Source organism: Dipodomys ordii, unplaced genomic scaffold, assembly GCF_000151885.1.
Source record: "Dipodomys ordii isolate 6190 unplaced genomic scaffold, Dord_2.0 Scaffold13, whole genome shotgun sequence".
Classification (NCBI taxonomy): domain Eukaryota; kingdom Metazoa; phylum Chordata; class Mammalia; order Rodentia; family Heteromyidae; genus Dipodomys; species Dipodomys ordii.
In genome coordinates, this window is record NW_012267229.1 from 14,437,160 (window position 1) to 14,448,944 (window position 11,785).

The 11,785-nt window shown below is 47.7% G+C and overlaps 1 protein-coding gene across 1 annotated transcript in view; it reads right to left on the reverse strand.

Annotated features, from left to right (window-relative positions):
* Snta1 (syntrophin, alpha 1) overlaps window positions 1-11,785 on the reverse strand; it is a 31,456-nt gene that overhangs the window by 14,648 nt on the left and 5,023 nt on the right. The window contains exons 2-3 of the mRNA XM_013010686.1: window positions 11,746-11,779; window positions 7,996-8,181 (exon numbers count right to left, since the gene is read on the reverse strand). Coding sequence (XP_012866140.1) covers window positions 7,996-8,181; window positions 11,746-11,779 — 220 coding nt within the window. The remainder of the gene's footprint in view (window positions 1-7,995; window positions 8,182-11,745; window positions 11,780-11,785) is intronic.

Sequence of the window (11,785 nt, forward strand, 5' to 3'; positions counted from 1 at the left end):
AAGTGGCGCTGTGGCTCAAATGGTAGAGTGCTAGCCTTGAGCTGAAGAGCTGAGGGACAGCGCCCAGGCCCAGAGTTCAGGCCCCACGACCAGACCCAAAAAAAAAAAAAAAAGAATACGGGTTTGACTTCTGAGAGATCTGAGTTCAAATTCTACCTCTGCCAGTTTGTGACCTTGGACAATTGTGTGTCCTCCTCCGTATGATGAGGCTAATACTATGCCTAATTCATGGGGGTGGCACTGGGGAGTCAATGAAAACATATGGAAGGCACTCAGTACACTGGTCCAGCACCTTGTAGGTGCTCAGTAAATAACACATGCTATCACTGTGATTAGTACCATCGGTATTTCCTCTTCCACCACAAGCAGCCAGGAACATACAGCTAGGCAGGACTAGATCTGCCTCCAGGGACCCGTAGGCATTTTAGTGGAGGTCTGTGGATCAGGCCTAACAGCCAAGTTTTGTCTGTGGGGAGTCATAGGGTCCAAGGTTATGTTTATGCAGCCAAATAAATGGTTTCATGGGAACAATGATCAGAACAACAGATCTTTGCGGCCATGGGTGACATGGATGGGCCTTCATTCATGCCCAGTGGTGGGGCTGGAGTCCCTGGACACCTTTGGAGCATAGAACACTCAGCTCAGCCGAACAGGGTAGCCCCGAATGTTGTACATTCTGCTTTGGAAGCTGGTAATGCATGAAGCCAAACTGCCATCCATCTTCCCAGGGGAAGAGGCGCCAAGTGGCTGGCATAGAGTTCTAAGGACTCAACACAGAAAAATCCAGGAGTCCATCAAGTGCAGTGTGAGCTCTGAGTGCCTTCTTAACCATTTAGGAAAGCAACTGTCGTTAGAAAGGTTATAGGATGGGGCTGGGAAGGTGGCTCCGTGGTAGAGTGCTTGCCTTGCATGCATGAGGCCCTGGGTTCGATTCCTCAGCACCACATCAGCAGAAAAAACTGGAAGTGGCTCTGTGGCTCACGTGATAGAGTGCTAGCCTTGAGCTGAAGAGCTGAGGGACAGTGCCCAGGCCCAGAGTTCAGGCCCCATGAACAGCAAAAAAAAAGAAAAGAGAAGAAAAAGGAAGATTATAGGAAACATAAGAAAGGTCAGAAGTATACCCTACTGATTCATCTCCAAATGTACATAGATGTGGTGGACCCCGGGCCAGGCCTGGGCTCCAAGATCACTTGGACCATTGACACATGGCTTCTGCCCTCAGACACCTTCCAGGCTGGGGGGTGTATAAATCTCAGTGGTAGTGTGCTTACCTAGCGTTCTCAAAGCCCTTCGTTTCATCCCCAGGAAACACACACACACACACACACACACACACACACACACACACTTCCAGTTTACTGGAAAACTGATGATGACGCAATGGTGATCAAAAATCTTGCCATGTGAAAGACATCCTAAACACTTGAATGCCCAGTCTATCTGTATGGATAACATAAACAAAAGTACCTGTACAGAGATTGGCCTTGCCACTTGACATGCATATATTACTTGCAAACAAGGCTACTAGTAGGTATTATCCATCATGGCCTCTGTAACCAGAGAGACTTGGAATTGGAATCTGCCAACTTCAGTACAGGGATTTGAACTCAGGGCTTAATACTTGTTAAGTAGATGCTCTGTCACTTGAGCCACACCCTCAGTCCTTTTGGCTTTCCAGTTATTTTTCAAATAGAATCTTGTAGCCAAGTTAGCCTAAACCATGGCCCTCCTGTTTATATTTCCTACATTCCTGTGAGGTGGCTGGGTCAACAGGCATGTACTACCATGTATGGCTTTCATTAGTTGAGGTGGGTGTCTCTCTAACTTTTTTTTTTGGGGGGGCGGCTGGTCGTGGGACCTGAACTCTGGGCCTGGGCGCTGTCCCTCAGCTCTTCAGCTCAAGGCTAGCGCTCTACCACTTGAGCCATAGCGCCACCTCTGGCTTTTTTCTTTTTGCTTATGGGGTGTTGAAGAATCGAACCCAGGGCCTCATTGCATGCAAAGCAAGCACCCTACCACTGAGCCACCTTCCCAGCCCCTCTCTTTTTTTGTTTGTTTTGTCATCGTGGGGCTTGAACTCTGGGGCTGGGCGCTGTTCCTCAGCTCTTCGGCTCAAGGCTAGCACTCTACCACTTAAGTCACAGCACCACTTCACCACTTCCAGTTTTCTGGTGGTTTATTGGAGATAAGAGTCTCACGGACTTTCCTGCTCAGGCTGGCTTTGAACCTCGGTCCTCAGATCTCAACCTCTTGAGTAGCTAGGATTATAAGCATGTGCCACCGGCGCCCACTTCTCTAACTTTTTGCCCAGGCTAGTATTAATCATAATATTCCTGATCTCTATCTCAGGAGTAGCTGGGATTACAGGTATGAGTCACTGCACCTGGCCATGCAATTTCTATATATTTATTTTTTTTATCCAGTTGTGGGGCCTGAACTCTGGGCCTGGGCACTGTCCCTCAGCTCTTCAGCTCAAGGCTAGCGCTCTACCACTTGAGCCACAGCGCCACTTCCGGCGTTTTTTTTTTTTTTTTGCTTATGTGGTGCTGTGGAATTGAACCCAGGGCCTCAGGCATGCAAGGCAAGCGCTCTACCACTGAGCCAACTTCCCAGCCCATGGCCATGCAATTTCTTAGTTGTGACTTTAATGAACTTATTTATTCTCAACAAACCTTGATAATCTTGTCTGTAAAATGAGGATGTAATCCTTCCTATTTCTTTGTGTTTCCTGTTATCATATTTATTTACATGATACTGTATACTTTTTTTCCCTGGTAACAGAATCTCACTATGTTACCCAGGCTGGCCTCCATCTCTAGTGCCCAAATAATATTCCTGACTCAGTGACCAGTAGCTGTGACTAAAGGTGGGTACCACTACACTTATCATTTTGGTTTATAACTATTAAAAATCTAATCTGTGAGCTGGAATGTAGCTCAGTGGCAAAGCACTTGCCTGGCAAGTGCAATGTCCTGGGTAAAAAAACAAAAAACCACGGAGCACTGGTGGCTCACACCTGTAATCCTAGCTACTCAGGAGGCTGAGATCTGAGGATCTCAGTTCAAAGCCAGCCCAGTCAGGAAAGCCCAGGAGACTCTTTTTTTTGGGGGGGGGGGTCTGGTCGTGGGGCCTGAACTCTGGGCCTGGGTGCTGTCCCTCAGCTCTTCAGCTCAAGGCTAGCGCTCTACCACTTGAGCCACAGTGCCACTTCCGGCTTTTTTCTTTTTGCTTATGTGGTGCTGAGGAATCGAACCCAGGGCCTCATGCATGCAAGGCAAGCACTCTACCACTGAGCCACCTTACCAGCCCCCTCAGGAGACTCTTATCTCTAATAAACCACTCAGAAAACTGGAAGTGGTACTGTGGCTCACATGGTAGAGCACACCTTGAGCTGAAGAGCTGAGGGAGAGTGCCCAGGCCCAGAGTTCAAGCCCAACAACCAACCAAAATTAACAAAAAACGAAATCTAATCTGTATATGAAATGTACCTTTCCTACTGTGTAAAAGGCACTTGAATTTACCTGACTAGTATTTGCTGCCCTCTAGTATTATTTCTCAATGCATGGCAGGCTCAGTGTTTGTCACAGTCACTGTATGCAGCAATGCTGGAGGAGAAACGAGAGAAGGCATTTTCTTCATAGCTGTCCCTCTCTTTTCCCCAAGTCTAGTCTCCAAGGCCCCAGGCTGGCCCTGGCATAAGACACACACACACAATGGGCCTCTCTAAGCAGCAGACAGAGGCGCGTTGGCTGCCAGCTTGTGCACAGGCTCTTGTCAAACAGGCACAGAACACTTGTATAAAGCCCTGCACTAGCTGAGGAAAAGTTTCAGGAGACAGAATAGGGCCGCAGAAGCCTAGCTGAGCCCTCAACTTAGATCAGAGAAAGACGGCTCTGAAAGTTTACCGGAGTTTACAGGTGACACCTTTCTTCTGGGACATTTTAGGGATTCTTTACCCACTAAACCCCAAGTCCCAGAAAAGAAGCTCAGCTATCTTACAAGTTCAGATCCAAAGGACAGGCCAGTTTCCTTAGCTCCTTGGAGGCAGTCTTGGGAGTGGTTTGGGGGTGGGGAGGTTCTAAACAATGTGGTTAGCCCAGTGGCTCTGGGGGTTGGGGGGAGGTGGGAAATCTAGGCTCTGAGAGGCTCCCAAGAACCCTGGCTCCAGACTCGAGCAACTACCATACTCTGACCTTCTCCACAAACTCCCAGTCTCAAGAACAAGCACAGTCCAGTATCCTCTTATCCTCCAGGCTTCTTAGAAATTCTTGAGCCAAGGGCTGGGAAGGTGGCTCAGTGGTAGAATGCTTGCCTTGCATGCATGAGGCCCTGGGTTTGATTCCACAGCACCACATACACAGAAAAAGCCAGAAGTGGTGCTGTAGTTCAAGCAATAGAGCACTAGCCTTGAGCTGAAGAGCTGAGGGACAGCACCTAGGCCCAGAGTTCAGGACCCATGACTGAAAAAAAAAAGTCTGAGAACATAAGAGTTAGAGACCCTCTCCTGAGATGGGACACTTGTCCCTTCTCTCTGCTGCTTCTGTGACAAGCATTGTTAATCGATTCTAGTTTCTCTCTGCTGCACCCACACTAGGCCCCCCAGTCCTTCAAATATGGAACTCAAAGAAGCCACCAGTGGAGCTTCAATGACACCTATCAGTCATCTCTGATTTAGTCTAATCTCAACCAGGAGGGCAACTGGGGCATCAAAAACACAAGGGTCTTGCCCAAAGTGATAATGATTTATCACAGAGCAAATTGGAGGTTAGGAACTGATATTAAAACATTGCTTATAAAGGAAAGTTTTGGTGTTTTACCCCTTCCTCCTCCAGATAGTGAGGCCATCCAGGAGGGGCTTGAGTCTGGTTTAGCTTCTAACCTCACTGTTCTCTACACTAGGTATGAAGTAGGTGTCTAAAAATATTTATTGGGGGGCTGGGAAGGTGGCTCAGTGGTAAAGCGCTTGCCTTGCATGCCTGAGGCCCTGGGTTCGATTCCGCAGCACCACATAAGCAAAAAGAAGCCGGGAGTGGTGCTGTGGCTCAAGTGGTAGAGCACTAGCCTCGAGCTGAAGAGCTGAAGGACAGTGCCCAGGCCCAGAGTTCAGGCCCCACAACCGGACCCAAAAAAATACATATATATATATATATATTTATTGGTGGATTGGGGAAGGAACAGAGTACATCAACTAGAGGGAAGGACTGGATATAAGTTCCTAATGTCAAGAGATGCTTCAACTACCTGGCTTGGTAGTACATGTCTATAATCCTGGAACTTAGGAGGCTAAAGCAGAAGGATTTGAGTTTGGCAAGTTCAAAGCAAGCCTGGGCCATATGAAGATATCCTATTTCAAATAAATGAATGAATAAATTTCTAAAAACAGTGAAGAAGAGAAAAGAGAGTTGTTTTGGTGTCAAACATTCAGAGAAAGGCTGGACAGGGTGGTATAAGCCTGTAATCCCAGCTACTTGAGAGGCAGAGATATGAAGATTGTGGCCTGGCCTGAGTCCCTATCTAAAAAACAACCTAGGGTGACACTGTCCAAAAAGAAATGTGCTCTTGTCAGAAGCTGATGGCTTATGCTTGTAATCCTAGCCACTCAGAAGGCTGAGATCTGAGGATCGGTTTGAAACCAGCCAAGGCAGGAAAAGTCCATGAGACTCATCTCCAATGAACCACCAAAAAAACCTAAAGTGGTGGCTCAAAGTAGTAGTCTGCCTTGAGTGAAAGAGCTCAGGGACAGCACCCAGGCCCTGAGTTCAAACCCTACAACTGACAAAGAAAAAAAGAAAGAAAAAAAGATGGAGGGAACTGAAGATGTAGCTCAGTAGTGTACTGATTGCCTGGCAGGTAGGAGGTCCTAGGTTTGATTTCCAGTAATACAAGGGGAAAAAAAATGAAAACTCTGTTTATGCGCATGTGTGTTTTCATGTGTATGTGTGTATGCATGTGCAAGAGAGAAAGAGTGAAAAAGAGAGAGAAAGAGATTTAGGCTACTAAAGACTGATACTCTAAAGTCAACCTTTTTCTTCTTTTTTGTGGGTTGTGGGGCTTGAACTCTGGGCCTGGCACTGTACCTCAGCTCTTCAGCTCAAGGCTAGCACTCTACCACTTGAGCCACAGCGCCACTTCTGGTTTTCTGAGTGGTTTATTAGAGATAAGAAGCTCACGAACTGTCTTGCCTGAGCTGGCTTTGAACCTCAATCCTCAGATCTCAGCCTCCTGAGTAGCTAGGATTACAGCATGAAGCCACTGACGCCTGGCATATGTCAAGAAAAAGGAAATGTATCAGTAGCATTTTCAGGCACACCTAAAATGTAAAAAATAAAGTAAAACAAAATTTAGTGGGGCTTGAGATCTGCAGTCACAGGATGCCAAAGGTCACCCAGGGATCTACAGCCTATTTGCTTCTATGGCCTCTTGGATATCCTTGTGGGGAAATCACCTAGCAGGCTTGGGCCTGGGACTCAGCTCAGTAGCTTTGCTGGCCTTGATATTCTCTATTAGCCCCAGCCACCTCCGTGGGCCCATTCTGGGCAATGAACCAAAGGCACATTCCTCAGGCCCCTATGGCTTCCGGAGCTGACAGAATAGAGTTTGAAGAACGGGCTGAGCTAAGCAAAAACCTCCTGAGAGAGATGGCAAAAGGCAGTTAGGGGACAACCCTAGCAAGAGGCCTATCATAACCAAGGAGGAAACTGTGGCTCAGAGAAGGTGACACTCAGTGAAGACACAGATGAGACTCGAGGAGCACAGTGAAAGCACTGGGGAGAAAGTCACCCAACCAATATTCCCCAAAGCTCTCATCTTTAGGAAGGATGTGGTGCCTCACAACTATACTCTCAGCTACTATAAGAAGGTATATACTTGAAAGATTGTGGTCTGAGGTCAGGTCAGGCAAAAGTTAGCAGGCTGTGGGGCTTGGAATATGGCTTAGTGGTAGAGTACTTGCCTAGCATGCATGAAGCTCTGGATTCAATTCCTCAGTACCACATAAACATAAAAAGCCAGAAGTGGTGCTATGGCTCAAATTGTAGAGTGCTAGCCTTGAGTTTAAGCTCCAGGGCTGGCAAAAAAGTTAGTAGGCTGAGCATGACAGACCATGTCTACTTTCAGGTACATGATATGCAAGTATCTGAGAAAGAGCTCTGTCCAAGATCAGTCCCGGAGAAAAAAATATAAGACCCTATCTGAAAAAAAATTGGCACTGGGCACTGGTTGCTCACATCTGTAATCCTAGCTCCTCGGGAGCCTGAGATCCGTGAATCACAGTTCAAAGCCAGCCCAGGCAAGAAAGTCCATGAGACTCCAATTAACCACCAGAAAAGCAGAAGTGGTGCTGTGGCTCAAAGTGGAAGAGTGCTAGTCTTGAGTGAAAAAGCTCAGGGACGGCACAAAGTGCCTGAGTTCAAACCCCACAATCAACAACAACAAAAAAAAAAAAAAAAAACTTGGAAGAAAAAGGGATGAGGGTGTGGCTCAAGTGCCTGCTTAAGTTTGAGAATCTGAGTTCAAACCCCAGTACTGCAAAACAAAAAGGAAAACAAATCCATCTCTCTTCCTTAGTGGAAAGATGTTTTGCTATGTACTGACCAAATTTCTCCCAAATGAGGGTAATCTAGGGGTATTCGTGCCCTTAGGAGCTAGAAGAACCTTCCAGCCTCTCCTCCTTCCCTGAACCCCTCACTGGATGGCTCATTCTGCCTGGGACCTTTAGTCCCCATCTTATCAACCCAGGACAGGAACAACACGGCCATTCTGCAGGTGAGGAAATGAAGACTCAGGGAAAATGAAGTGCTTGCCTCATGTCACATTGCCAATACGTGGGAGACACAAAATGCAAACAAGATCTGCTTAGGTCTGTGCCAGCCTCTCTTCACCACTCCCTGCTGATTCCAGATAGGGTTTTGAACGCTGCCTACCTCCTATCCCTCAAGGCTGGGGCCATTTGAGGCCAGGAGGAGACGGGCCGACCCTCTGGGCCACAGTACTTACCCTCCAGCACCACCTCCTTGCCTGTCTTCTTGAGGGCCTGCACTGCCTCATCGTGGGTGGCAGAGGACAAGTCTTCACCGTTCACAGACAGGATAGCATCCCCCACAAAGAGGGCCTCTGTCTGGTCAGCTGCCAGGCCCTTGAAGATCTTGGAAATGAGAATAGGCATCTTGTTCTCCCGGCCCCCTGCATAGACACAGAAGGAGGTAGAAACTGAGGCAGAGGTGTCAAGGCTTGGGAGTCTCACAAGTTGAGATTACTTCTTTAGGGCTCACTCAGTGCCCAGCCCAATGCTGGGAGAGAAGAGATTCTCATAGAGACTTAGAAGTTTGGGATACTAGACTTACTGAAACATATTTTATAAATTCTTTTTTTTTTTTTGCCAATCCTGGGGTTTGAACTCAGCTTGGGCACTGTCCCTGAGCTTCTTTTGCTCAAGGCTAACACCCCACCAATTAAGCCACAGAGCTACTTCCAGCTTTTCCTATTTATGTGGTACTGAGGAATTGAACTCAGGGCTTCATGTATGCTAAGCAAGCACTATACCACTAAGCCACATTCTCAACCCCTATACATTTTTTTTGGGGGGTGGGGGTTGGTCATGGGGCCTGAACTCTGGGCTGGACACCGTCCCTCAGCTCTTCAGCTCAAGGCTAGAGCTCTACCACTTGAGCCACAGAGCCATTTCCAGCTTTTTCTGCTTACATGGTGCTGAGGAATCAAACCCTTCCCAGCCCCTTTTATAAATTCTTAATGCTCTACTTTGGGCCCTGGGTCTTTTGAGGCCAATGATTTAGGTGTTTATCAATAATTGAGTAACTTTCAAAGTGCTTCAAGAACTTTTCCTTAAATATTTGGGATTTTTAAGTCATTCCACCACAACATGGGAACCCACTGACATGCCCCAATCTGGAACTAAAGTAGAAGTCATAGCCTACTAGGGGCCCTAGAGACTTCTTCAGCAAGCACAAAATTTTACAGCCCAGGATCTAGACTGGAAACTAAGGCCTTAAATTCTAGAGGTTTAAAATGTTCATCTTGGGGCTGGGAAGGTGGCTCAGTGGTAGAGTGCTTGCCTTGCATGCCTGAGGCCCTGGGTTCGATTCCTCAGCACCACATAAACAAATAGAAAAAAGCCAGAAGTGGTGCTGTGGCTCAAGTGGTAGAGTGCTAGCCTTGAGCTGAAGAGCTGAGGGACAGGGCCCAGGCCCAGAGTTCAAGCCCCATGACCGGACCCCCCCCCAAAAAAATGTAAAAAGTAAATAAATAAAATAAAATGTTCATCTTTTCTGTATCACTGATGCACACACAAAATAGAAAAAAATCCATTTTATATAACTGCTTTATTGCTAAATAATAATAAATAAATGCCTCTTTAAAATAACTAGTTCACACTAATTTCAGCAAGTGCTGAGCATGTTGCTAAATGCTTCCAAAGTTGTCTCCTTGCCTCTTTACAACACATCATCACACTAGCACACTGTTTCCTACCAGGGAAACACAAGTGCAGAGACAAGCCCCTTGTCCAAGGTCACTCAACTAGTAAGTGGCAATACCAGTAGTGGAACCTAAGTCTCCTGGCTTCAGAACCAACACTGAGCCCCTCACAGAGCCCACTCCTGTCTATCCTCCCAGTTCAGAAGATGAGGAACTAGAGTAGGAGGTCATTGCTCCAAGGTTATACAACCAGCTGATGGCACAGCTGGTATTAGGGAGAGTTTCCTGACTCATACAGGCCCAACAGTTTGCTCATGACTTCAGGCCTAAAAGAGGAAGGGATTCTGGCTGGGAATGTGGCTTAGTGGTAGAGTGCTTGCCTAGCATTCATGAAGTCCTGGGTTCGATTCCTCAGTACCACATACACAGAAAAAGCCAGAAGTGGCACTGGGGCTCAATGGTAGAGTGCTATGGTAGAGTGCTAGCTTTGAGCAAAAGAAGCTTAGGAACAGCACCCAGGCCCAGAGTTCAAGCCCCTTGGACTCTTGCTAGACTCTAGAGGGGAGGTTACCTTGGCAACAGAAGCCCAGTTCCCATCCACAAGGAACTGGATGGAGTTGGTACTTTCTCTGAAGTCTCCTAAATATATCATCATACCCATCTACAAGTATGGATGTAAAAATGAACTATGTGTAACCTTGGAAGATGCAGCTCCTCTAGGAGTCCATCTGTTCATCTGCCAAATGCAATTCTATATGTTCTCTGTTCCTTCCTGCTCTGATACAATTTTTTGGATTGGTCTTTTGCTGTACCCTAGAGTTTGAGGGTAAGACTGTTATCTACTTCCTGTTTTCCCCATTTCCTCCTTTAGCCATTCAGAGTTAGCTGCCTGGGAATTGCTCTGCCACTGAAAAGAACCAGCCACTGGGTAATCTCAAGGTGAACAGTGTTGTGACAGTGAAGATTCAAAATCCCAGTCCTGCCACTCACTCTGTGACCCTAGGAAAAGCATTTTCCCTTATCGAGTCTGTTTCTTTGCCTGAAAAACAGGCAAAGATTATACTCCCCACCTTTCGCCACTAGTTGCCAGAATGAAGCAGAGCCAACTGCACCTGGCACACAATGATGGTATTCACCACCATCACTGCCCCCCCCCACCCTTTACCTGGGCCAGAGTCTAGAGCACCAGTAAACACAGCAGGCTCCCACAGAAGTCCTGGGAGGGGACTAGCACATTGCAGGTGATAAAGGGCTGACACCCTTGACATGCAAATGGCAGGAATAGTGAGCAGCTGGGGTGTGCAGAGGTTTAAGCTTTGTTAGTCCCTCCTGTCCTCCATTTTCCCCCTCATCTAATGGTGATAATTAACCAAGCACCTGCTGGCAGGGCAAACCCTAGTTCTCACAGAAACATTTATCAACCAGATTTCAGTTAACAGATTCAGAGATGGGGAAAATGACATCCAAGTTCATATAGTGACTGACCCGCAACTCAAAACAGTGTGACTGACTGCACCCTAAAGAGGGTCATTGAGGGGGAGAAGGAGGGTGATTAGGAAAAGTGACGAGGTGACATTGTCCAAAAAAGGAAATGTACTTATTAACTTATGAAATGGTAACCCTTCTGTACAACAGTTTAATAATAACACTAAAATTATTTTTGTTAAGAAGGCCATGGGTCTTAGGGTCCCAAAGCTCTCAAGAAGGAATGGCAACTCTGGGGTTCATCCTGTCCATTCTACGCTTAGTGGAAATGGGCAGAGATGGGAAGACTCCTGACGTCAGTGGTTGGGACTCTACCCCTGGGCTCAGGAGCTTCAAGAGTCTGGGTCCTTGCTGGTCCCTTATCTGTGACCCGGCCTACGCTCCACCCACCTCTATCCACCCCGGTGCTTCCCAGACTTCAAACCCTGACACTCACCCCAGGCACCCTGGTTGCATTTCAGATACTTCTGGTCCTAACAGTCAGTGTCCCAGGTCTCAAATCCTCCTCCCTCTCCCCAACTCCACCCCAACCCATCTGCTTTTTTTTTTCTGGGTGGGGGCCACTCCCAGACTCCCATGCCCCCAAACAAAACTGCCCCCCATGCCCTTGGTGCGACCTCACTCCCTCCATTCCTGAGCCTTCGATGCCCACCCCGAGATCTCAACTCCGGAGAGCCGCTCCGACCTTGGCGCTCGGCGTGCTCTCCGCGCCCTCCATCGCCTCAGATCCCCCAGGCCCCGGACAGAGGGCCTTCAACTCCAACTTCCCGGTGTGCCCTGGCGGCCCCCAGACACCAGGACCTTGCGCCCTCCACGCCCCGCGCCCACCTTTAATGCTGATGCCCAGCCCGCCGGCGTCGGCCTTGCG